We start from the raw sequence: 22,858 nt of genomic DNA, 5'->3' as shown, positions 1-22,858 counted from the left end.
TGACAGGCACTGCATAAATCTGTTGGTTAATTTGGTGAGTACTGTCATGTTAATATTAAAATTTTCAGGACCATAGCATGTGTCTTTCCACTTAATTTCAATAATGTTTTCTAGTTTTCAGAATATGTTTTGCACCTGGTCCATTTATTTCTAAGTATTCGCTTTTTAATGTTATTGGTAATGAACTGTTTTTTGTAATTTCACTTTTGTAGTGTTCACTGTGACTGTCTAGAAACATATTTATGTATATTGAACTTGTATTCTGCAACTTGCTGAACTCGATCATTAGTTTTAATAGATTTTTCTGATTTCCCTTGTGATTTTCTATAGATAAGATCATGTCATTGGTAAACAGATAGTTTAACTTCTTTTTCAACTTGAATGTCATTTCATGTTCTTGACTAATTGCCCTGGTCAGACAATGCTGAATATAAATGAGAGTAAACATACTTACTTTGTTCTTGATCTTAGGGAGAAGGTATTCAGTCTTTCACTATTAAATTATGTTAGCTTTGGATATTCTCTAGATGCCATTTATAAGGCTGAAGCCCCTTCTGTGTCTAGTTTTATTTACTAATTTAGAGATAAGGTCTCACTCTGTTGCCCAGGCTGGAGTGTAGTGGCGTGATCTCAGCTCACTGCAAGTTTTGTCTCCAGAGTTCAAGTGATTCTCGTGCCTCAGTCTCTAAAGCAGCTGGGATTACAGGTAGACACCACCACGCCTGGCTAATTTTTGTATTTTTAGTAGAAACAGGGTTTCACTATGTTGGCCAGGCTGGTCTCAAACTCCTGGCCTCAAGTGATCCGCCCGCCTCACTTCCCAAAGTGCTGGGATTACAGGTGTGAATCACTGCGCCCAGCCTAGTTTGTTTTTATAATCATAAATGGGGGTGTTGGATGTTGTCAAATGATTTTTGTGAATCTACTGAGATGAGCATGTGGTCTATATTCTTTCCTTGATTGCTTTATTATAAATTGATATGGCACAATACATTAATTTTCAGGTGTTAAATCAACCTTGCTTTCCTAATATATCCAAGATATATTAGGAAATATATCTTGGATTTAAAAAGATACTCTTTGGAACTTTTGATGCTTAGTCAAAAGAACCCTGATATTGTAAACTGAGCTTTAAAACACACTTTGTCTGTAATCCCAGCACTTTGGGAGCCCGGCCAACATGGTGAAACCCCGTCTCTATTGAAAATATAAAAATTATCCAGGCACTGTGGTGGGCACCTGTAGTCCCAGCTACTCGGGTGGCTGAGGCAGGAGGATGGCCTGAATTTGGGAGGCTGAGGTTGCAGTGAGCAGAGATCGCGCTACTGCACTCTAGCCTGGAGGACAAAAGCAAAACTCCATCTCAAAACAAATGAACAAACAACAACAAAAAAAAAACCCCACACACTTTGTAATTAGGTACCCCAATACTTTATTGGGGTGCTTTCAAAAATTAATTCTGCTCTGGTTTTAAAAAAATAAGCCTTTGAAGGTAGTTAACTGATTTCAGAGAGATGCAGGCCAAGCTCCTAGTGTTTGTGAGGAAAAAAGGGTAAATGGAGACCAGAAACTTACTGCCTCCAGAAGTGCATGTCATAGTTCAAGTCAGCATAGCACTTGGCGTTTTTTTTTTTAAATGGTAAAATAATGCACCAAACTAGTAAAATCTTAATCTTACCTGCACGAGGTATCGCGGATCCACATTTAAATAAGGAGACAGAGGGTTCATACCAGTTACTAGAGAGAAAACAAAATGTCACATTGCAACAACATTCTTTAAGTTAATTCGGTTAGAGTTAATCCAGCTCCTGATTGTTACATGTGTTTGCAATTTTTATAGGCTCACTGAAGGCGAAAATTTTTTCCCATTTTATCCTCCCTGTCAGTTTGGGGGCTGACTCAGGATATCCTCAGACCCTCAATCCCAAACCAGGTTTTCCACTGGTGGCTCAGGCTTTTACACCAGGTAAGATATTCGCAGTGTCATAGATCAGATTACTGAACTTACAGGAAGTGTAGCCTAGGCCATTTATAGTTAATTTCTTTCAATTTACTACAAGAATGCTTGGTGACTATGTAAATTGCAAAATAAGACTGAGAAAAGACTAATCAATTCCATGGGGAAAAGAGTGGTTGGGTTGGGTTTTCTGCCTATGTACATGTTGTATGTAAGTATTTCAAGGCAGTTCCTTCACGTATTACTATTAACGATTGATTTACTGTGGCAAGGGTGAGAATCCTTGGGTCATTACCACAGGTATGTGGGTCTGTGCAAAAGAAAATACAAACTTTCAGAGGGCCAGACCTGAATTCACTAACACTGAAAACAGTAAAACCTATCAATCTTTGGATTCTTCTGTATCTCAGCAGTTAATTCACAAATATATGCATCACCTATGCCTCTGATCTTTTCATCAATTATAAGTCCTGTTTATTCTATTTTCATCACCTATTTTGAATTGTTACTTATCTCTATTGCTACCATCCTAGTCCAACCATCATATCTCACAGCAACAACTTCCTACCTAACTCCTTGCTTTCTCTTGCCCCTTCAACTCACAGTCTACATAGCAACTACAGTGATTTTTCTTAAGAAAATCCAAACTCCTTACCATAACCTACAAAACCCTACATTAGCTGTCATTCCCTACCTCTCTGATTTCACAATCGTCAGCTGATTCAACTCCCTTGTAACTATGAAGACAGAGTGGCCTAAGAGTTGTTCCTTAAACATACCAAATTTGTTTTGTTTCAGGACATTTGCACTAGCTAATTTCCTGGATACTTGCCTCCCAAGCATTTGTACTATATTTGGGTCACAGCTCAAATGTCAACTCCCTTAAGATGTTTTCCCTAACCCGTTCTAAAATGGCATCCTGCTTCCATCACAATCTCATGACTCTGCTTTATTCCCGTTTACAGCCCTTACCACTAACTGTAATGTTTTAATTTATGTTTGTTGGCTTACCTCAGTATTATGTAAGCTCTGTGAGTGCAAGAGTCTTTTCAAAACAAAACAAAACAAAACAAAAAAACACAAAAAAACCACTATAGTCCTGCCCCCAGAAAACTAGCTAGCACACTGTAAAAGTTTAGTAAATGGTGTTCATTCCCTGGTCCCTCAATTTACCTTCAAATCTTAATCATATTAAGGTAACAATATTGTCACATTAAGGAAGCGTATGCCGTTTGTGCTCTGAAACTCAGAGATATTAAGATTAATATGAAACTGTGTTCTAAACAGGTAGAGTGGTAGCTCAGGCCTAGGAACCCCAGCACTTTGGGAGGCCGAGACAGGAGAATGGCTTGAGCTCAAGAGTCTGAGACCAGCCTGGGTAACACAGGGAGATCCCATCTCCATAATAAGTTAAAAAAAAAAAAAAAAATTAGCCAGGCGTGGCGGCACGTGTCTAGAGTCGCAGCTACTTAGGAGGCTTAAAGGGGAGGATTGTTTCAGCTCAGACGTGCGAGGCTTCAGTGAACTATAATCATGCCACAGCACCCCAGCATGGGTGACAGAACGAGGTCCTGACTCTAAAAACAGAAAAAAACAACAGAACAGAACAGAACACCTTGTGTTGTAGATTCCGTTTTTTGACAAAGGTGACACCAGGGATATGAAAGGTCTTTTCTTTTATTTTTTTTTTGCGCTAGTCAGTCTGAACATATTTTGTTGTTGCTGTCCTTTAGTATAAAACACCTAGAAAAATATTACAAGGATTCTCTAAAAAGAAAGTACTTTCGTAAAGGTTTTATCCACGACCAACTGCCTATCTTTAGGTCCAAGTTCTATTTATCCAGTTGAATAACCACAGTTACAAAGTACCAAAGTTCTGGAATACATATTCGCAAGACTGAGGAGAGGCAAAGGCAAGGAATTTATGCCTCTGTATCCTTTATGTTGTTGCTTATTTCCTTTCCTATAATTCTTACGTGGCTTCTTTCTTCATGTCTATATATATCACCTTTAAAGTTCAGCTTACTTCCTAGCTCCTAGAGATGGTTTCCCAGCCTGTCCCAAGTCATACTTATTTCTCACTTATATGCAATACTACTGAATGTTCTGCCCTAACGGCTACTTGGGGGTTCAGAATACGTCGCTGTGTACTAAAAAGTTAACTACGGCTTGCTATTTGGAATACATTTACTCCCAAAGCTGGGCTCTACTCTTAATCAAGGGCCAATCACGCGGCCCACCACACACAAAAGACACGAGGCTTGGATATAAACCTAAGAAAACATGCATCATCTCGCGAGTCCAGGTCAATCACGGACAGCTTCTCCGGGAGATCCGTGGCCCTTTTTAAGGCCTTTCGATATTGAAAGAGCAGCTATGCAGACACACTAACCCCACCACTAGTGCTGAAGCTTGAAAGGAAAAAAAACATAAAACATGGGACGCGCAACTTTAGTGAAGACGCAAGAACCAGTCAGAAATAATCGCAAGGTAGGCCCCATACTTACGCGGGACGCCAGCCAAATCCGCGTGCGAGTAACCTGCTCCGCCGGCTCCGAAAAAGCCGGCCAATCCCCCTGTGGTTTTGTTGCCGCTTCCCCCGCCTCCTTCCATGGTATCTCAGCAAACCGAGTGGTTCCCGCCGCTGTCTCGAGTCTGGGTGGTCCGCTGGGCCGTTGCTCCTCAATAACAGCGGGTAACCCCCGCGTTGCTAGCGCCTCCTTCACACGCTGACCTTCCGGGCGCCGGTTCCCCCTAAGCGCCGCGCTTCCGCTTTGCGGCAGTGTGCGCCCCGGAAGCCGGAAGCGCCTGACGGCAGCTTTCCGGTGGTGGGAAAGGGAACGAATCACGAATCAAAGCGGCGCATTCTGAGGCAGGTGGGGTGCCAGTGGAAGAGGGATTGCAGGAGACTGTTTACGGCCTGACTTTGGAGGCCCGCGGTCAGCAACTGCAAAAGCAGGAAGCAGCGGAGAGGGAATGGTGCGGGGAGGCGCGGAGAAGGAGGTGCAGTCCATCCCTCTCACGGTTAGTGAATGAGGCTCTCCGCCCGGGCCGGCCCGGGGACAGTGCGCTGCGGGTCCCAGCATGAATGCGGGCCCCGGCTGTGAACCCTGCACCAAGCGACCCCGCTGGGGCGCCGCTCCAACTTCGCCGGCTGCTTCGGACGCCCGGAGCTTTCCCAGCAGGCAGAGGCGCGTCCTCGACCCCAAGGACGCTCACGTGCAGTTCAGGGTCCCACCGTCCTCGCCAGCCTGCGTCCCAGGGCGGGCGGGACAGCACAGAGGCAGCGCCACCTCGCTTGGTACGTGGGAAAATAAAAATATTTGTTCTTCGCCTCGGCCGGAACCTTCTGGTCTCAGTCTGAGGACCCAGGGGCTCCAGTTACTCCTTTCTGGTCTTGTGTGCATTATCATGCTGAGGTCCACTTGCTGAGCTACCAAAGCCACTAGTGGGTGAATGGGGCCGCATTTTTCCCAGTGCTATTGTTGTGAGAAACTGATGAGCAGTCACTCACAGGGCGGAAAATGGCAGGAGACTCCACCACCTGTTTGCTTCTTCAGGTTTGATTGAGAAATTGCCTTAGTCGTCAAGGAGATGTAGTTGTGTATGTGAAACAGTAGGGCCCTTTGGCCTCTAGATAGGAAGAAAACAACTTCACTTGTTCAGATTCTGGGTCCCAGGGTGCAGAGCTGTTAGTCTAAGCTGGCATTGTACCCGTCCCTGGCATGCAGTGTTGAACAAGAGAAGCTTGGCCTCTGCCTTCATACCTTAAAATCTATCTGGAGAGAGAGACAATAGCAAAAGTTAGTATAATAAAAGGTAATGGATGTTCTGATACATGAAGGACAGATTGTTCTACCTAACCTAATTTATGGGATCGAAAATAGTCCTCCAGAAGATGAGATGCTTATTCTGAGGAGTTTAGAATGAGTAGAAGTTAGATGAGGAGGAAGTAAGTGAGTGTTTCAGGAGTGCAATTGAGGCCGGGCGCGGTGGTTTACGCCTGTAATCCCTGCACTTTGGGAGACGGGGGTTGGTGGATCACCTGAGGTCAGGAGCTCAAGACCAGCCTTACCAGTGTGGTGAAACCCCGTCTCTACTAAAAATCAAAAAAAATTAGCCGAGCGTGGTGGCGGGCGGCTGTAATCCCAGCTACTCGGGAGGCTGAGGCAGGTGAGGCAGGAGAATCGCTGGAACCCGGGAGGCGGAGGTTGCAGTGAGCCAAGAGGGCACCATTGCACTCCAGCCTGGGCAACAAGAGCGAAACTCCGCCTCAGAAAAACAAAAACAAAAACAAAACAAAACAAAAACAGAAGTGTAATTGATACATAGAGTGAACGCAGGAGAGTGAGAGATGAGGCTGCAGGGTGGTACAAAAAAGTCAAATCAAATTGGATATGTAGACATTGCTAAGGATTTTGAGATTTAAGGGCATTGAGAAGCTACTCAAGGGTTTTTAGGAGGGGAGTGATTTGATTAGACTTATTTGTTGGAAAGTCTGTGTGGCTGGTGTGTGGACAATAAAGAATGGATTGGAAAGGAACTCAAGTGGAGCCTCAAGACTCAGTTAAGGAGCTAATCTAGGTTGGAAATAATTGTAACTTAGACCTGGATGCTGGCAATAGGGAAGGGGATGGATTCATGAAAGAATAGGATGCTTGAGAAGAAATATTTCTGTGCTGGAAAAGTAGATTGGGGAGTTCTTGGCATAAACATTATAATGGATGCTATGGGCATAGATAACATATAAACATGTAGAGAAAGGAAAGGTTGACCTAGGGCAGAAGCCTTAGGAACACCAAAGTTCAAGGGTAGACTGAAGAGAAGCGGCTGCAGAGGTGGAAGGAAAGCCTGGCTTGTGTTGTGTCAGGCAAAGGAGAGCATTTCAAAAAGGATGCATTCGTTAACAGTGTAAGAGGCTGGGCAGAGCTCGGGCAGTTCTCTGATGAAGAGTGTACACTTAGATGTCTTCATACTTAGGGGCAGTACCAAGCCGACTTTCACTGAGCCTTGAAGGATGAGGAAGATTTGCTGTATAAATCAGGAGGAGAAAGAATTATACACGCAGAGGGAATAAGACATGCAAAAGTTGGTAAGACTGGAGCATAAGATGACAGAGGAGTGTCAGATGAGGTTGAGTGGCAGGCAGGAGCTTATGAAGAAACTCAAGTTCCATTTTAAGGAATTTCAACCTTATTCTGTGGTTAATGGAGAAACCACTAAAAAACTTTTAAGCTTGGGAATACCATTTGGTTAATATTTTAGAAAATATGGCTTAAACAGTGGCTTTTGGACTTTTCTAACTGCAACCCACAGCATAAATTTTATCTGGTACACAGAGTTAGAAATATATGTAATCTGGCAAATAAGACATATTTATAACTGAAATAAATGCTCCATGAAATAATACTTAACTTTACTATGTGTGATGCATTCTTGTATTGTCTGTGTTATTTCATTGAAAATTGACTGGTCATTTGTAGTTTGTAGAACACTGGATAGTCAAGATTATAGACAGGGAGACTAGTTGCAAGAAACATGGCAGTTGTCTAGTAAGTGATGTGTTTAAAGGGTATACGAAAGGGATGGATTTAAAATTTAGGATGTAGATTTCAGAGAACTTGGTATAGGGGAGAGGGAACTGAAGGTGAACTTCAGGTGTTGTTCAGGTGTACGTCAGCCCCTGTGACTGGATAATTTGTGGTTTCATTAACCTTATTTTCATGTAAAGAAGGAGGAGTTAGTTGCAATAGGGGTGAGGACAGTCAGTCCTCACTGGTTGGATCTTTAGATTTCTGCAGAAGAGGTACCAAATGAATACTTGGGGCTGTATTTCACGTGTTTAAATGTTTTCTATATACCTGGGACAGGACACCAGTTAACAATGTTCAAAGACTATATTTGTATCAAAAGCCCATTGTTTGAATTTTTGGGATTCCTTTAGGAACTTGGTATTTAAATTTTTATACATAATTATCTTAGGACAAGTAGGTGGGGTAGAGAAATGGATATTTACTCAGTATCTTTAAATTTTACATTATTTATCCTCCTGGGCACGTTTCTTATATTGACTGAAATCGCAAATTTTGCTGGGCATGGTGACATGCACCTGTAGTCCCAGCTACTTGGGAGGCTAAGGCAAGAGGATCACTTGAGCCCAGGAGTTCTAGTCCAGCTTAAGCAGCATAGCGAGACCCCACTTCTGAAAAAAGAAAAAAAAAAATCTGCAAACCTGCATATTGGCAGAACTCAGGATGTTATTCACATTGTGATGATAAAGGGTTTATCCAGATGTGTTGCTATGGACTTTTTGTGAAAGTGGAGCGTGCCTTTGAAATGTAGGTGAATGTTATTGCATTTTGTGCCTTTTGGCTGTATCTATAGCTGTTAATTGAATGACCTGCTGATTAAAATACACTGGTTACTGAGTAATGTTACTGATGAGAATAAATGTAAATGGTGTGAAGTCAAAGTTGAAGAATTACTGATCTCAGTGGGGAAAAAAAAGACTGGGTGGAAATGTCGGGAGATAACATATTTGTTGAGTGTTTTGTGAGACTGAACACAATATTTTCTCTAATTTTTGCATTTTAATTGATCAACATAACCCTTAGAAGTAGGTGGTGTTAGCTTCATTTTCTGGGTGAGTAAATAAAGGCTTAACAAAGTGAAGCAACTTGACCAAGATGGTACTAGTAAGTGACTGAACAAAGATCTCAATCCAAGATGATCTGACTCTAGATCTTGTATCTTCGTCACTTCTTATTGCCACTCTTTTTGCCTTGTTGTGACTATTTCTAGTTAAAATTCACAGGAAACCTGGAAAGCATCATTTTATGCTTCAGGAGTAAGAGGGATAAAGCTCTGACACAGTCCTGTGGTGTGTTGGGAAGGAAACCTTAGGAAGCCAGAAGTAGTGATATTGCAAAGAGCAGTAAGCAGTCTTTTCTCTGAGGCCCTAAGAAGGACTGATCAATGTTTTATTAGCAGAAGATACTGGTTCCTCACCTCTTGCTTTTCCTCCTTCATCCCTTCCTCAGGCTTCAGGAAACCTGAAACTGGAGAGAAAACACATTCTCAGGGTCAGGGCTACAGGAGAGAGCTCTCTTCCTCACCATCACTGGAACACTCCTGGTTTTTCATGAAATGATGTGTGCAGTCTTTAGGTTCTGTAGACTTATCACTGGAGTATGTGCTTCGTGTGTGTTTTAGGAACCTAGTCATTGCATCTTAACATTAATCCTTATATTTATGGAAAAAAGATGTTTTAACTTCTAAACCAACTCAAAAAATGAATGTTTTGGCATATTACTGGTTTGCAATTTGAGGATTTTTTTTTTTTTTTTAAAGATGGAGTCTCACACTGTCTCCGAGGCTGGAGTGCAGTGGCATGATCTCAGCTCACTGCAAGCTCCGCCTCCCGGGTTCACACCGTTCTCCTGCCTCAGCCTCCCGAGTAGCTGGGACTACTGGCGCCCGCCACAACGCCCAGCTAATTTTTTGTATTTTTAGTAGAGATGGGGTTTCACCGTGTTAGCCAGGATGGTCTCGATCTCCTGACCTCGTGATCAGCCCATCTTGGCTTCCCAAAGTGTTGGGATTACAGGCGTGAGCCACCGTGCCCGGCCCAATTTGAGGATTTTCTAAACTATACTTGCTGTATTTGATATAAAGAAAATAAATAGAGAATACAGAACTATAGAAAAAGTTTCAGAATCAGATGGTTTATCCTCTTACTCCCTCTGACTGAGGCTCATTTTTTCTCTGAAGCCTGATCTGCTGCAGAAATGCTAAATAAAATCATTGAAGTAATGGTGTTTAACAATAAGAAATCACTATGCATGATTACTTTTTTGTGATAGAAACTATTTTTGAAACACTAATCAAAGATTTTTACTAGTTGGATTATAAGTATTTTGTGGAAGGTAAAGATTATATAGCATTGAATATTTTTCTGGTATAAAATTCTCCCCATCTGAAATGTATTTTGATTATGCCATTATCTCAATGAAAAATAAACCATTGATTTTCGTCTGTTTGAGCCTGCATCTGTTTTGCTCAATATGGTGTTTGAGGAGAGGTAGGTAAATAAGAAAGATCCTGTGACTTAGTGTGCTAAGATTCTTACATTCAATTTAGTGAGTATCTCAAATCTTAAACATTTGCGAATGTTTAAGATTTTATTTCTGATACTAAAATATGATGTACATTTAATCCCTATTCAATATATTAAATTTTGACAGCATACTTACTTCTAATGATTATATAAAATGTGGCTTGTATTTATTTATACTGCATCTCCCTCTCCTGAGCTATCAATTCTACTGTTGCTACTATCTGCTGGTGTGTTGGGAAGGAAACCCTAGGAAGCCAGAAGTAGTGATATTGTTTTCTATCTAGTTACTTCTTTGGCATCTCAAATTTAGTATAGGCAGAATCGACCTAATCATGCTTTTTCCCTAAACACAATTCTCTTATATTCCATATTTCTACTTAAGGCTGTCATCATTTTTCAAGTCTCTCAAGCCCAAAGCTTAAAGTCACTTTTAACTTCCCCTCTTATTGTGAAGTCTGTAATGACTCTCCTCACTTCTACTACTCTCACAAGGACTAGTTTATGTTCTTGGCCAGTCACTGTTCAATCTAGTGGATTATCAAAATCACTTTTGGAAAAAAAAAAAAAAGATTCCAGCTCCCCTCATGCCTTCATCCTACTCACGTATAGATTCTGATTCAGTGTGGCTGGCTTTCTGATGATCCAAATAGTTTAGGAACCACTGACCTGGACTAGTAGCTTTCTCCCTGGTTTCTGGCAATAAGCTCTTCACTCTTGCCCCTCAGATTTATCCTCCAGGCTGTCATGCATGACTGTGAGCCTCCTAGATGAGAGGAATCATATCTTTCAACACATTTTTTTGTACTTCTCTTTGTGGGTCATTCAAGATTCTATTGTATGATATGATCCTGGCTGACTTTTCAACCATATTTTCTTTTGCTTTCTTTTTAAGTTCTTTATATTTCCCCGATATTGGTGCCTTTGCTTATAATTTTCTTTTTATGTGACTGCATGTTTACGTTTCAAGGCATAATTCAAGCCTTACCTTTTCCAAAGAAATCTTACCGATTATGCCCCAATTTCTCCTATTCACCAAAGTAGTGTCTTCCTGGGAAATAACCTTAATTCCTTTATCGGGACCTCTTTTAATAATAATGATAATTAAGAATCAACATTTACTAAGCATAAACCAGATAATGCCCTAAACACTTTATATAAACTGTTTTTACTTAAATTAAGCCTTGTCTCATGAGAGATAGTTATTTTGCACGTTTACGAATGAGGGATCTAAGATACGGAGAAATGACCCCTCACAGAGTAACTTAGGAAGCTAATGGGAGAATCAGGATTTGAATGCAAATGTTCTGATTCCATAGCCTATGCTGTTATCCATTAGGCCATACCAACTCTCTTAGGCACCACTCATTTTCTACCCTGTGTCATATGTATTAACATTTATGTTCCTATCTCACTGGTATTACTTGAGGGCAAATACTTGAGTTATTAATTTTTTGTTTAACCTGTAAAACCTAGCATAGTTCCTTGCATGTATAATATGCTGTATATGTTTTCTGTTTGAAGGAATGTATGAATATACATTTTTTTTTATAGTTTTCAAACAAAAGACTATTACCAGTTGGATGGACACTAAAGGAATCAAGACAGCGGAATCAGAAAGGTATAGAGACATTCCTATATGGAGAAATGAATAATAATACATGGATGTTTTATCTTGTTGCTTTAGTATTTTCTTTCTTTGTTCATGCTTTTCTATTCTCCTTTATCTATGTTAATTCAAACACCTTAAAAGTAATTTTTTAGAGAGTCCTTTGTGTCAGGGACGGTCCTGTATACTTGAAATACCGAGATGAGACAGGAATAGTCTGTGTCTTTTTTTTTTGAGATGGAGTCTCGCTCTGTCGCCCAGGCTGGAGTGCAGTGGCGAGATCTCGACTCACTGCAAGCTCTGCCTCCTGGGTTCACGCCATTCTCCTGCCTCAGCCTCCCGAGTAGCTGGGACTACAGGCGCCCGCCACCACGCCTGGCTAATTTTTTGTATTTTCAGTAGAGATAGGGTTTCACCAGGTTTAGCCAGGATGGTCTCGATCTCCTGACCTCGTGATCCACCCGCCTCGGCCTCCCAAAGTGCTGGGATTACAGGCATGAGCCACTGCGCCCGGCCAGTTTGTGTCTTTAAGATACTTACAGTGTAGCAGTGGCCACACACACAAAAACACATACTTACTGCCTAGTGTGATGGATGCAATAGTAAAGGTATGAGCAAGGCACAGTGGTGGTTAGTGTGTAGAAGAAACAAATGTTCAACTTTACTTTTGGTCCCTAAAGTAAGACTGCATAGAGAAGTGAGTGACATTTATGACTTGAAGGAAAGGCAAGTGTTTGCCAGATACGCAGCTGCAGGGAGGGCGTTGGGGCACATGCAAAGGCATGGAGTCATGGAAGACGTGTGTGCTCAGGTAACTAAAGGGAGTTTAATTACTGCTGTGACACTGGGGGTATGATTGGATAAGTGACTTTTTTGTATTATAAGTTGTTTTTAGTTCTTTCTGTTCTCTTGTAGTTTGGATAGTAAAGAAAACAACAATACGAGAATAGAATCCATGATGAGTTCTGTACAAAAAGATAACTTTTACCAACATAATGTAGAAAAATTAGAAAATGTTTCTCAGCTAAGTCTTGATAAGTCACCCACTGAAAAAAGTACACAGTATTTGAACCAGCATCAGACTGCAGCAATGTGTAAGTGGCAAAATGAAGGGAAACACACGGAGCAGCTTTTGGAAAGTGAGCCTCAGACACTAACCCTGGTACCAGAGCAGTTTAGTAATGCTAACATTGATCGGTCACCTCAAAATGATGATCACAGTGACACAGATAGTGAAGAAAATAGAGACAATCAAGAGTTTCTCACAACGGTAAAGCTTGTAAATGCAAAGCAGACTACAGAAGATGAACAGGCCAGAGAAGCCGGAAGCCACCAGAAGTGCAGCAAGTCTTGCCATCCTGGGAAAGACTGTGCAAGTTGTCAGCAAGAGGAGATAGACGTCGTGCCAGAGAGTCCATTGTCAGATGCTGGCTCTGAGGATGTTGGTATTGGACCAAAAAATGACAACAAATTGAGTAGACAAGAAAGTTGCCTAGGAAATTCTCCTCCATTTGAGAAGGAAAGTGAACCCGAGTCACCGATGGATGTGGATAATTCTAAAAATAGTTGTCAAGACTCAGAAGCAGATGAGGAGACAAGTCCGGGTTTTGATGAACAAGAAGATGGTAGTTCCTCCCAAACAACAATTAAACCTTCAAGGTTCCAAGCAAGAGACGCTGACATTGAGTTTAGGAAACGGTATTCTACTAAGGGAGGTGAAGTTAGATTACATTTCCAATTTGAAGGAGGAGAGAGTCGCACTGGAATGAATGATTTAAATGCTAAACTACCTGGAAATATTTCTAGCCTGAATGTAGAATGCAGAAATTCCAAGCAACATGGAAGAAAGGATTCTAAAATCACAGATCATTTCATGAGACTGCCCAAAGCAGAGGACAGAAGGTAATTTTCTGTGAGGAATATCTCTCCAATAGCATAATATGCTTTATAGTTTTGTAAGGGAGTTTAACGAAGCTATGATTTCTAGTAAAGCAAAAAAATGGTTTTGTTTCTTGGTAACTACTTATGCGAAATTTAAACCTAGACTCCAAAGTTTAAACTCTAAAAAGGCTAGAAACAGAAAACAAGAAATAAAATGAGTATTAGAAATCAGATTTTTAGTTTCATGAGCTTCCTTTTGGTATTTATGGGAATTACTAGAACATGAAAATACTAGGTTGATAGTAGCTACTGTTTCTTCAGCCAGACATTCTTGTAGGCCATTGTGTATTACACTTTTTTTTTTTTTTTTTTTTTACACTGTTTAATGCCGTGAAGGCAGACAGATGGTATTATACTCACTAAATGAGAAAACTGAGGTTTGGGTTAGAGAATTCGCTGGAATCATGCGCCTTCTGAGTGGTAATGCTGGGATTTAAATCCAGGTGTATCATATTACAAAGCTTATATTTTGCCATTACCCCATATGGAATCTTAAATCCCATCCATGATTTCTGTGATCTGAGTTTCATGAGATAGTGCAATCAGCATGCAATAGTGAGTTCACTTCATTGAAGATTACTGTGTAGATGATACTGTGAACCATGACTCATTTCTGTTTTGAGAAGGTGATTTACATGTGTTTGGAACTTTCTTCCACAGACTGTTAAAAATAAGCTCTTGAGTTTTATAAGCTTTATAAGTTTTTCTGTTGATTATAAATATAAAACATAATGAAATGAGTGACCAAGTATGGCATACTTTAAACAATAACATCTGGGTAAGTTTTGTGCTTGTGTATCTAAGGGAATTAAAACAGCAAATAATTTGTGACTAAATACATTTGTCTTGACCTTAGAAAAGAACAATGCGAAACCAAACATCAAAGAACAGAAAGGAAGATCCCTAAATACGTTCCGCCTCACCTTTCTCCAGATAAGAAGTGGCTTGGAACTCCCATTGAGGAAATGAGAAGAATGCCTCAATGTGGGATCCGGCTGCCTCTCTTGAGACCATCTGCCAATCACACAGTAACTATTCGGGTAGGTAGCACCTCTTATCTATCATGAGAGAAGACTGGAAGTCCTCATTTATTGTGATATTTATTAAGTGAGAAGCAGACCAAGGCTTAGAAAGTTCTTCTGTTTTCTGCATATATAAAATACTGAGAATCCTACAGTATGGAACGATGTAATGATAACCTACTTAATATAGAACCTAACAAATTAGCAATCATTAGCAATCATTGTCAGCTGATGGTGAAGATTTTTTTTCCAGTATTTTTAAGAAACCTCATTGGATTCTTTTTCTGTCTTTTTACTCAGTTGATAGTATTGTGTACCCACTGCACAATCCTGCATTCATCCCTAAATTTCAAAGTTACGCATAGTTTAGTGTCCTTAAATCATTATCCAGTTGTGCCTTTTTTTTTTTTTTTGCAGGAGACCAGAGTTTTCTTATTACTCAAATCAGTCTCCTCGAGCATTCGGAGGTCAGAGTTTTTAAGGGTAATTTGGTGGGTTGGGGAAGGCCAGTGAGTCAAGAGTACTGATTGGTTGGGTCACAAGAAGAAATAATGGGAAGTTGAAGCTGTCCTCTTGTGCTGCATCAGTTCCTGGGTGGGGACTACAAGATCAAATGAGCCAGTTTATCCATCTGGGTCCAGGTGCCAACTGATCCATCAAGTGCAGGGTCTGCAAAATACCCAAGCACTGATCTTAGCAATTTAGGGAGGGTCGGAATCTTGTAGCCCCCAGCTGCACGACCCCTAAACCATAATTTCTAATCTTGTGCCTACTTTGTTAGTTCTACAATGGCAGTCTAGTCCCCAGGCAAGAAGGGGGTTTCTTTTGGGAAAGGGCTGTTACTGTCTTTGTTTTAACATTATATTAAAACATTATAACAACATTGTAACAAAACATAACAAAATACTAACATTTTATGGGAGTTACAAGCCAAGAACCTGGACAAAAACCAATGTGAATATCATAACACTACACTAACAGAAACTCTGTACATATTAAATAATTAAACCTCCTTCCCTGCTTCTCCTAGTTCTTAGTTACCTCTTTTATACTTTCTGTGTGTTCTTGCTTTTAAAAACCAATTTCATTGAGGTATGTAAAAATTCACCCATTTTAAGTGCTCAATTTGGTGATAGAGTCCATTTATTGAGCTATGTGACCATCACCATAATCCAGTTTTAGATTGCCATCACTCGCTGGGTAGTTTTAAACATTCATCTCATTTATTAGTCAGGTTTTATATAGATTTCACGTGCAGTACTAAAAAAATTGATGTGATCCCTCTTAACATACAATTTAGTGTAGATGTGATTAACTATTTTGAAATTCAGAATTCCTTAGCATATTTAGAGGTGCAAGTAACATTGAGCAGAGTTACGGGGTTTGAGCTGAGCTCTAAAAGATGAGCGTAACTTTCTGAGGTGGAGTTAGTAAGATAGGAGACTTCCAGACAGATATATAAGATTGATAAGAACAGGCTGTGTGGTTGAAAACTATCTTTTTCAGAAGTGGAAAGCAGTGCCTTTGCTGTAGTGTGGAATTTGGGTGGGGAATGAGGAAGAGACTTGAAAATTGGATTGGGTTCATATGACAGAGAGCTTCAAGTGCCAGGAACCAGACTTAAGTCATGTCTGTGCAGACAGTATTTGTGCTGTAGCAAGATTAATCAGACAGCTACATGTAAGGAAAACAAGTGAGGATACACTGGGAGCCGGGAGAGGTAATGTAAGAGCCCAGATAAGAGGTAAGTAAGGCAACAGTATGTACCGAATTGTGCTACATAGAGCTGCTTCAAGGGTTCTTCTGAAGTTTGATGCAAATTTCATTTCTAAATTATATTTTTAACAGTGAAAAACTTGTTAAAAAAGAACTACACAATCAAATTTGAAGATGCTTAATTCCACATTTGAGCCAGCTGTTTTTGCCAAGATAACCCATTTTTGTGTAGACCATAGAGCCAAGGTTCCCTTGCTACGTTTATCTGAAGAGTTAGCTTAATATCAAAATAGTATGTAAAATGTTACCATTTGCAACTGTATAGGTGCGTGAATCAGATAATGTGTGAGAGAGATAAATGTAAACTAAATGGTAGATTGATGTAAGCTTTAACTCTCATCCCTAACTCCTAATTTCTAACTTTGTATTTAAAATTGTCTTGTCATCACTTACTGATATTAGAGTAAGTAAAAGTTACTATAAAAACTGTATTTCTTTTTTTTTCAATAGAGTTTTTTGCTCTTGCTGCCCAGACTGGAGTGCAGTGGCGCAATCTTGGCTCACGGCAACCTCCTCCTGCCGGGTTCAAACAATTCTCCTGCCTCAGCTTCCCAGGTAGCTGGGATTACAGGCATGCACCACCACGCCCAGCTAATTTTGTATTTTTAGTAGAGACAGGGTTTCTCCATGTTGGTCAGGCTGATCTCAAACTCCCGACCTCAGGTGATCCGCCCACCTCGGCCTCCCAAAGTGCTGGGATTACAGGCGTGAGTCACCGCGCTCTACCAAAAACTGTATTTCTAAAAATAGCTTTGGTGTGACTTTAACTGACTTTATGTCAAATTTCTTAGGGGAAAAAAAGGATTCTGCTGTTTTAAAAAGCTTGAAAATCACTGAGATAATAATCCTAGGGATAAAAAAGAAAATAGAAGGCTGCATTGTTTTGAGGTAAAATTGATAGAATATGGTGAATTCTTAAATATGAGTGATAAAAAGGAGTTGTTGATAATGCATGTAAAATTAAGGTTCTTAGTCTAGATTACTGAGATAATGTTAAAGGTGAGGAACTGGAGAAAAGATTGACAGAGGGTGTTAAGTGATGTTTTTAGCTTTTTTCTCCTCCTTCTCTCTCCCACCCTCCCACAAGGAAAACCCCAACCATCCTATGCCATCATTATTTAATCTCTGTAGTTAACGTTTCTTTCTTAGGTACCCAGTGACCCTCAGGTTTTTAAAATCTTTTATTACAACAGTAAAGCAAGATTATTGTAAAAAATATGCAACTATCATATGAAAGCATGTAACTCAGAAAACCCATCTCTCAGTCCTATTCCCAGAGTTTAACAATTTGTTGTATTTTCTTCTAGATTCTTATTCCTGAATATAATAATAAGATATAAATGTAATTAACAGTTACTTAATAGCAGTGTTTAGTTATTAAGATTTCAGATGTTAATAGTTACAGAATTTGAAATAGTAAAATGACAGTTGGGCACGATAGCTCACACCTGTAATCCCAGCACTTTAAGACGCCAAGGCAGGAGGATTGCTTGAGGCCAGGAGTTCAAGACTAGCCTGGGCAACATAGTACAATGTACATAGTCTGTACATTTTTAACTGTACAAAAAGTTAAAAAATTAGCCAGGCATGGTGGCACAGGCCTGTAATCCTAGCTACTCATGAGGCTAAGGCGAGAGGATTACTTGAGCCCTGCAGTTTAGCCTGGATGACAGAGTAAGACCCTGTTTCTTAAAAATAAAATAAAATAAAGCCAACATTTAGCTTTAGAAAGGTAAGGCAATCTGAAATTTCACTTAGTGGTCAATTTCCAACAAACACATGCATGTGTGCATGCATGCAAACACACACAGAGCCACACACAAAGCATATTACCTGTATGTTCCCCTTTGTGTGAAGCTCAACTGGTACCTATGCTGTTTTATCAGATGATATGGAACATCTTTAGAAAATCACCTTTAGGACGTTCTTATGAGGGTGAAAATACTTTCAGCATAACTGCTGATTCTGTCACAGTTGACCTTTTTTTTTTCCGAGATGAAGTCTTGCTCTATCACCCAGGCTGCTGGAGTGCAATGGTGCGATCTCGGCTCACTGAAACCTCTGCCTCCCGGGTTCAAGCGATCCTCCTACCTCAGCCTCCCAAGTAGCTGGGACTACAGGTGCATACCACCAAGCTCGGCTGATGTTTGTATTTGTAATAGAGACGGGGTTTTGCCACGTTGGCTAGGCTGGTCTTAAACTCCTGAGATCAGGTGATCACCTGCCTGGGCCTCCCAGTGTGCTGGGATTACAAGTGTGAGCCACTGTTCCTGGCCTTCTTTTTTTTTTTTTTTTTTTTTTTAAGAGACAGGATCTCACTCTGTCACCCAGGCTGGATTGCAGTAGCAGTTGTGTGATCTTGGCTAGCCTCCAACTTTTAGGTTCAAGCAATCTTCCCACCTCAGCCTCCTGAGTAGCTGGGGTTACAGGCATGTGCCACCACACCTGCTAATTTTCTAAATTTGTAGCTATGTTGGCCCAGGCTGATTTTGAACTCCAGGCCTCAAGTGATCCTCTAGCCTCAACCTCCCAAAGTGTTGAGATTGCAGATGTGAACAACTGTGCCTGGCCACATTTGACACTATAGACATTTCTTTTCTCTTTGGAATATACTCATCCTTTGGCTCCGTGACACAATATAATCCTAAATTTCTTCCTCCTTAGCCAAATCTTATTTTCCTTTTAGGCTGTTCTTCTGTGTGTGACCAGTAAGTGTTGTTGGAGTTCCTCAAGCCGTTTTCGTAGGTCCTTTCTTCTTCTCTCTCTCTCTGGTTCGTCTCACCCACCCTTGTGGTTTTAATGATCACCTATATAGATAGCTCACAGGTTTCTTTTTCTTTTCTTTTTCTTTTTTCTTTTTTTTTTTTTTGAGAAGGATTCTCGCTCTGTCGCCAGGCTGGAGTGCAGTGGCTTGATCTCCGCTCACTGCAACCTCCGCCTCCCGGGTTCAAGTGATTCGCCTGCCTCAGCCTCCCAAGTAGATGGGACTACCGACATGCGCCACCATTCCCAGCTAATTTTTGTATTTTTAGTAGAGACAGGGTTTCTCCATGTTGGCCAGGATGGTCTCTGGTCTTGCTCTCTTGACCTCGTGATCTGCCCGCGGCCTCCCAAAGTGCTGGGATTACAGGCATGAGCCACCGGCCCAGTTTATTTTTCTTAAGTTGCAGTGTTACTAAACTGAACCTGGGTGCACTCCAGTGCAGTAAAGCCAAACACCGACACTGACATCTGTAGCAAGAGAAATAAGGGTGTTTGTTTGCAGGGCACCAAGCAAGTAGAATAGGATAGCTATTGCTTAAAACTTGACCTCCCCAGTGGCATACAAGCAAGATTTTTTTAAGGTAGAGATATATTTTAGGAAAGCAGAAGTTACTGGCAAAATCATACATCAATATGTGGGGGTTATATGTTGGTTTAGTCCCAAAAGGCAGGATATCTTGAGGTGGGGTGGCAGAATTCAGAGATTCTTTGATTTGCGATTGGTTAAGGAACTAAGGCTTTGTCTAGAAACTTGGGATCAGCAGAAAAGAATGTTAAGGTTTGGCACGTGGGTGTCACTGTCTCCAGGCCCCTCAGGAAGAAATTTAGAACAAAGAACGTCAATCAGAGTTCAGTCTTCAGTTCCCCCTTATGTGATGGTGGTTAGCATTTTCCATTTGGCCGAGTCTGAGTTTCTGAAAAATAATTCAGAGACCTTTGTCAAGATGTTATCTTTATTTTCTATAGGGAGCAACACATCTTGTGGCTCTGACTTCCATGAGAGGCTATTGGTTTAAGCTGTTATTACCTCCTTGCTAATCTGGTGGCTCATTTACTTCTCAAGTCTAGCTAGGTGCCTGGAATTTCCCTTGAAGTTTGGGATATGATGAGGTTTCTCTTCAAATAACCTGATCAATCGTTTATTCTTTAATTCATAGTACTCCCCTCCCTTTTTTTTCTTTTTCTCCTTTTTTCCTTTTTGCCTTTATTAGATGCCCAGGCATGCCACAGTACCAAGCATTATCAATATCAGCTCACATTCCTTTCCTTATTTGGAAAGAGAACTAACTTTCTAGCTCATTACAGACATGCCTTCCCCTTTCCTCTCCGCTTTCTTTCACATGCCCGCCTATCTAAAAAAATCAAACGTTTAGCCAACTGGGATTAGTTTAGATTGTACGACCCAACCCCAGCCAATAGGGAAAGGGTACAGAGGCAGGACTTGCGTCAGGAATAAAGGCTCTTGTGCCCCTTTGTTCAGGTGTGCTCTCATGGCGACTGGCCAAGGAGGCACTCCTGCGCAGAAGTAAAATTGCTTTGCTAAGAATCCTTTATTTGAGTGTTCAATTTCCTTAGGATTTTGAGCATTACTCCTAACAAAAGGACTTGAGATTTTCTTTTATTTCCTTGCTTGAGGGCACCCCAGCAGGCCCGTAAGAGAGCTCCCTGCTCTGTCTCAGCAGATGTCTTTATGAAGCTGTCTATTTGACAGTCTTCTTTCCATAGTTGTTCCCTTTTTAAGGAATGTTGATGAATAGAGTTAAACTCTGTAAAATATTTAAAGAAATTTATTCTAAGCCAAATATGAGTGACCTTTGGCCTGTGACACAGCCCCAGGAGATCCTGAGTATGTGTGCCCAAGGTAGTCAGGCTACAGGTTGGTTTTATATGTATTAGAGAGCTATAAGACATCACTCAATACATGTAAGATGCATATTGATTTTGTCCAGCAGGCAGGACAACTCGAAAGGGGCTTCCAGGTCATAGATTCTCTGCTTGGCAGTTGGTTAAGAGAGTTATTATCTAAAGACCTGAAATCAATAGAAAAAGGAATGTCTGGGTTAAGAAGGGTTTCTAAAGACCAAAGTTTTATCATGCAGATGATGCTTGTAGATAACAGGCTTCAGAGCTCTTATCAGACACTTCATTACTTCTCTCCTGGACTGGATCAGGGAAGACCTGGAAACGGAAGGGGATTCTCTAAGCAGCAGTCCCCAACTTTTTGGCACCGGGACCAGTTTTATGGAAGACCATTTTTCCATGGGTTAGGGGATGGTTTCAGAATGAAACTATTCCACCTCAGATCATCAGGCATTAGTTCGATTCTCATAAGGAGTGTGCAGCTTAGATCCCTCACATGCGCAGTTCATAATAGGCTTCTTGCCCTTATGAGAATCTAATGTTGCCACTGACCTGACAGGAGGCAGAGGTCAGCCTCACTCACCTCCTGCTACGCGGCCTAGTTCCTAACAGGCCATAAACTGCTAGTCCATGCCTATCTGCATTCCGGGGAGTTTGGGACCCTTGCTCTACAGAATGTAGATTTTCCCCATAAGAGACAGTTTAGCGGGGCTATTTCAAAATACTTCAAAGGAATATATTTTAGAGTAAAGTATTTCTGTTTCTTTCAGGGCCTGGTATCTGTCATGTTGGTATCTTAATTGCTATAAAGAGTCTGCCTTGTCAGTCTTAAGGTACCTGTTTTAATGTTAATGCTGGTCAGTCATGTCTAAATTTCAAAGGGAGGAAGGTATAATGAAGCATGTCCAACCACCTGTTCCCATCATGGCCTGAACTAGTGTTTTGGGTTTGCTTTAGAATGCCCTTGACTGAGGGAGGGGTCCATTCAGTTGGTTGGGGGGCTTAGAATTTTATTTTTGTTTCACCCTTTTCCTTGTTAATTTTTTCCTTTAGAGTTAAGCTCAGTTACCATTCCTCAAGGAAGCTTTACCTAAGTTTACCAGATAAACTAAATCTGAGCTGGTCTCATAACACAATGTTCCTCATATTCATAACATACTACAAGTGAAATTATATATTTATTTATGTGATTATACTCTGCAGTGAAGTACTCATACATACTACCACATGGATTACTCTTGAAAACATTATGCTAAGCGAAAAAGCCCAGACACAAAAGGCCACATATTATGTGATTTCTTTTATATATAATATCCAGAATAGGCATAATGTTAAACTTTAAACCATAATCTCTTTCTCTTACCAGTGGCAAATCTATATGAGTCTGCAGCAATGCTAATACTAGCCTCCTTAGAAGAAAGGATTTGACTGAGGGGCATAAGGCAGAATGAGAAACCAAGGCAAGTTTTAGAGCAGGAGTGAAAGTTCATTAAAAAGCTTTAGAGCAGGAATGAAAGGAAGTAAATACACTTGGAAAAGGGCCAAGCAAGCGACTTGAGAGATCAAGTACATAGTTTGACCTTTGACTTGAGATTTTATATGTTGGCATGCTTCCAGGGGGTTATGTCCCCTTCTCCCCTGATTCTTCCCTTGAGATGGGCTGTCTGCATGCGCAGTGTAATTACTGGAGTTGTACACATGCTCGCTTGAGGTATTCTTCCCTTACCAGTCAAGTGTTCTTATAAGGTCATATACCAGTTAAACTTTTGCCATTTTGCTTCCTAGTACACATGCTGGGGCTGGCTTGCCCAGCTCCT

General features: G+C 40.8%; 2 protein-coding genes across 7 annotated transcripts in view; one reads left to right on the top strand and one right to left on the bottom strand.

Moving 5' to 3' along the window:
- Positions 1-4,716, bottom strand: part of LOC105486619 (mitochondrial import inner membrane translocase subunit Tim23) — a 34,467-nt gene extending 29,751 nt beyond the window's left edge. The window contains exons 1-2 of one of the 2 annotated variants that reach the window (XM_011749548.2): positions 4,465-4,716; positions 1,679-1,737 (exon numbers count right to left, since the gene is read on the bottom strand). In XM_011749548.2, coding sequence (XP_011747850.1) covers positions 1,679-1,737; positions 4,465-4,570 — 165 coding nt within the window. In that variant the 5' untranslated portion in view covers positions 4,571-4,716. The remainder of the gene's footprint in view (positions 1-1,678; positions 1,738-4,464) is intronic. The other variant, XM_071070002.1, reaches the window with a different exon arrangement.
- LOC105486617 (poly(ADP-ribose) glycohydrolase) overlaps positions 4,426-22,858 on the top strand; it is a 135,586-nt gene continuing 117,153 nt past the window's right edge. Inside the window, exons 1-4 of one of the 5 annotated variants that reach the window (XM_071069998.1) lie at positions 4,426-4,447; positions 11,625-11,691; positions 12,595-13,581; positions 14,477-14,664. In XM_071069998.1, coding sequence (XP_070926099.1) covers positions 11,654-11,691; positions 12,595-13,581; positions 14,477-14,664 — 1,213 coding nt within the window. In that variant the 5' untranslated portion in view covers positions 4,426-4,447; positions 11,625-11,653. Of the gene's footprint in view, positions 4,448-4,766; positions 5,259-11,624; positions 11,692-12,594; positions 13,582-14,476; positions 14,665-22,858 lie in introns of those variants that run through there. The other 4 variants (XM_071069996.1, XM_071069997.1, XM_011749547.3 and 1 more) reach the window with 4 other exon arrangements.

The sequence above is a fragment of the Macaca nemestrina genome, chromosome 9 (assembly GCF_043159975.1).
Source record: "Macaca nemestrina isolate mMacNem1 chromosome 9, mMacNem.hap1, whole genome shotgun sequence".
Classification (NCBI taxonomy): domain Eukaryota; kingdom Metazoa; phylum Chordata; class Mammalia; order Primates; family Cercopithecidae; genus Macaca; species Macaca nemestrina.
This window is presented reverse-complemented; position numbering and strand designations above follow the sequence as displayed.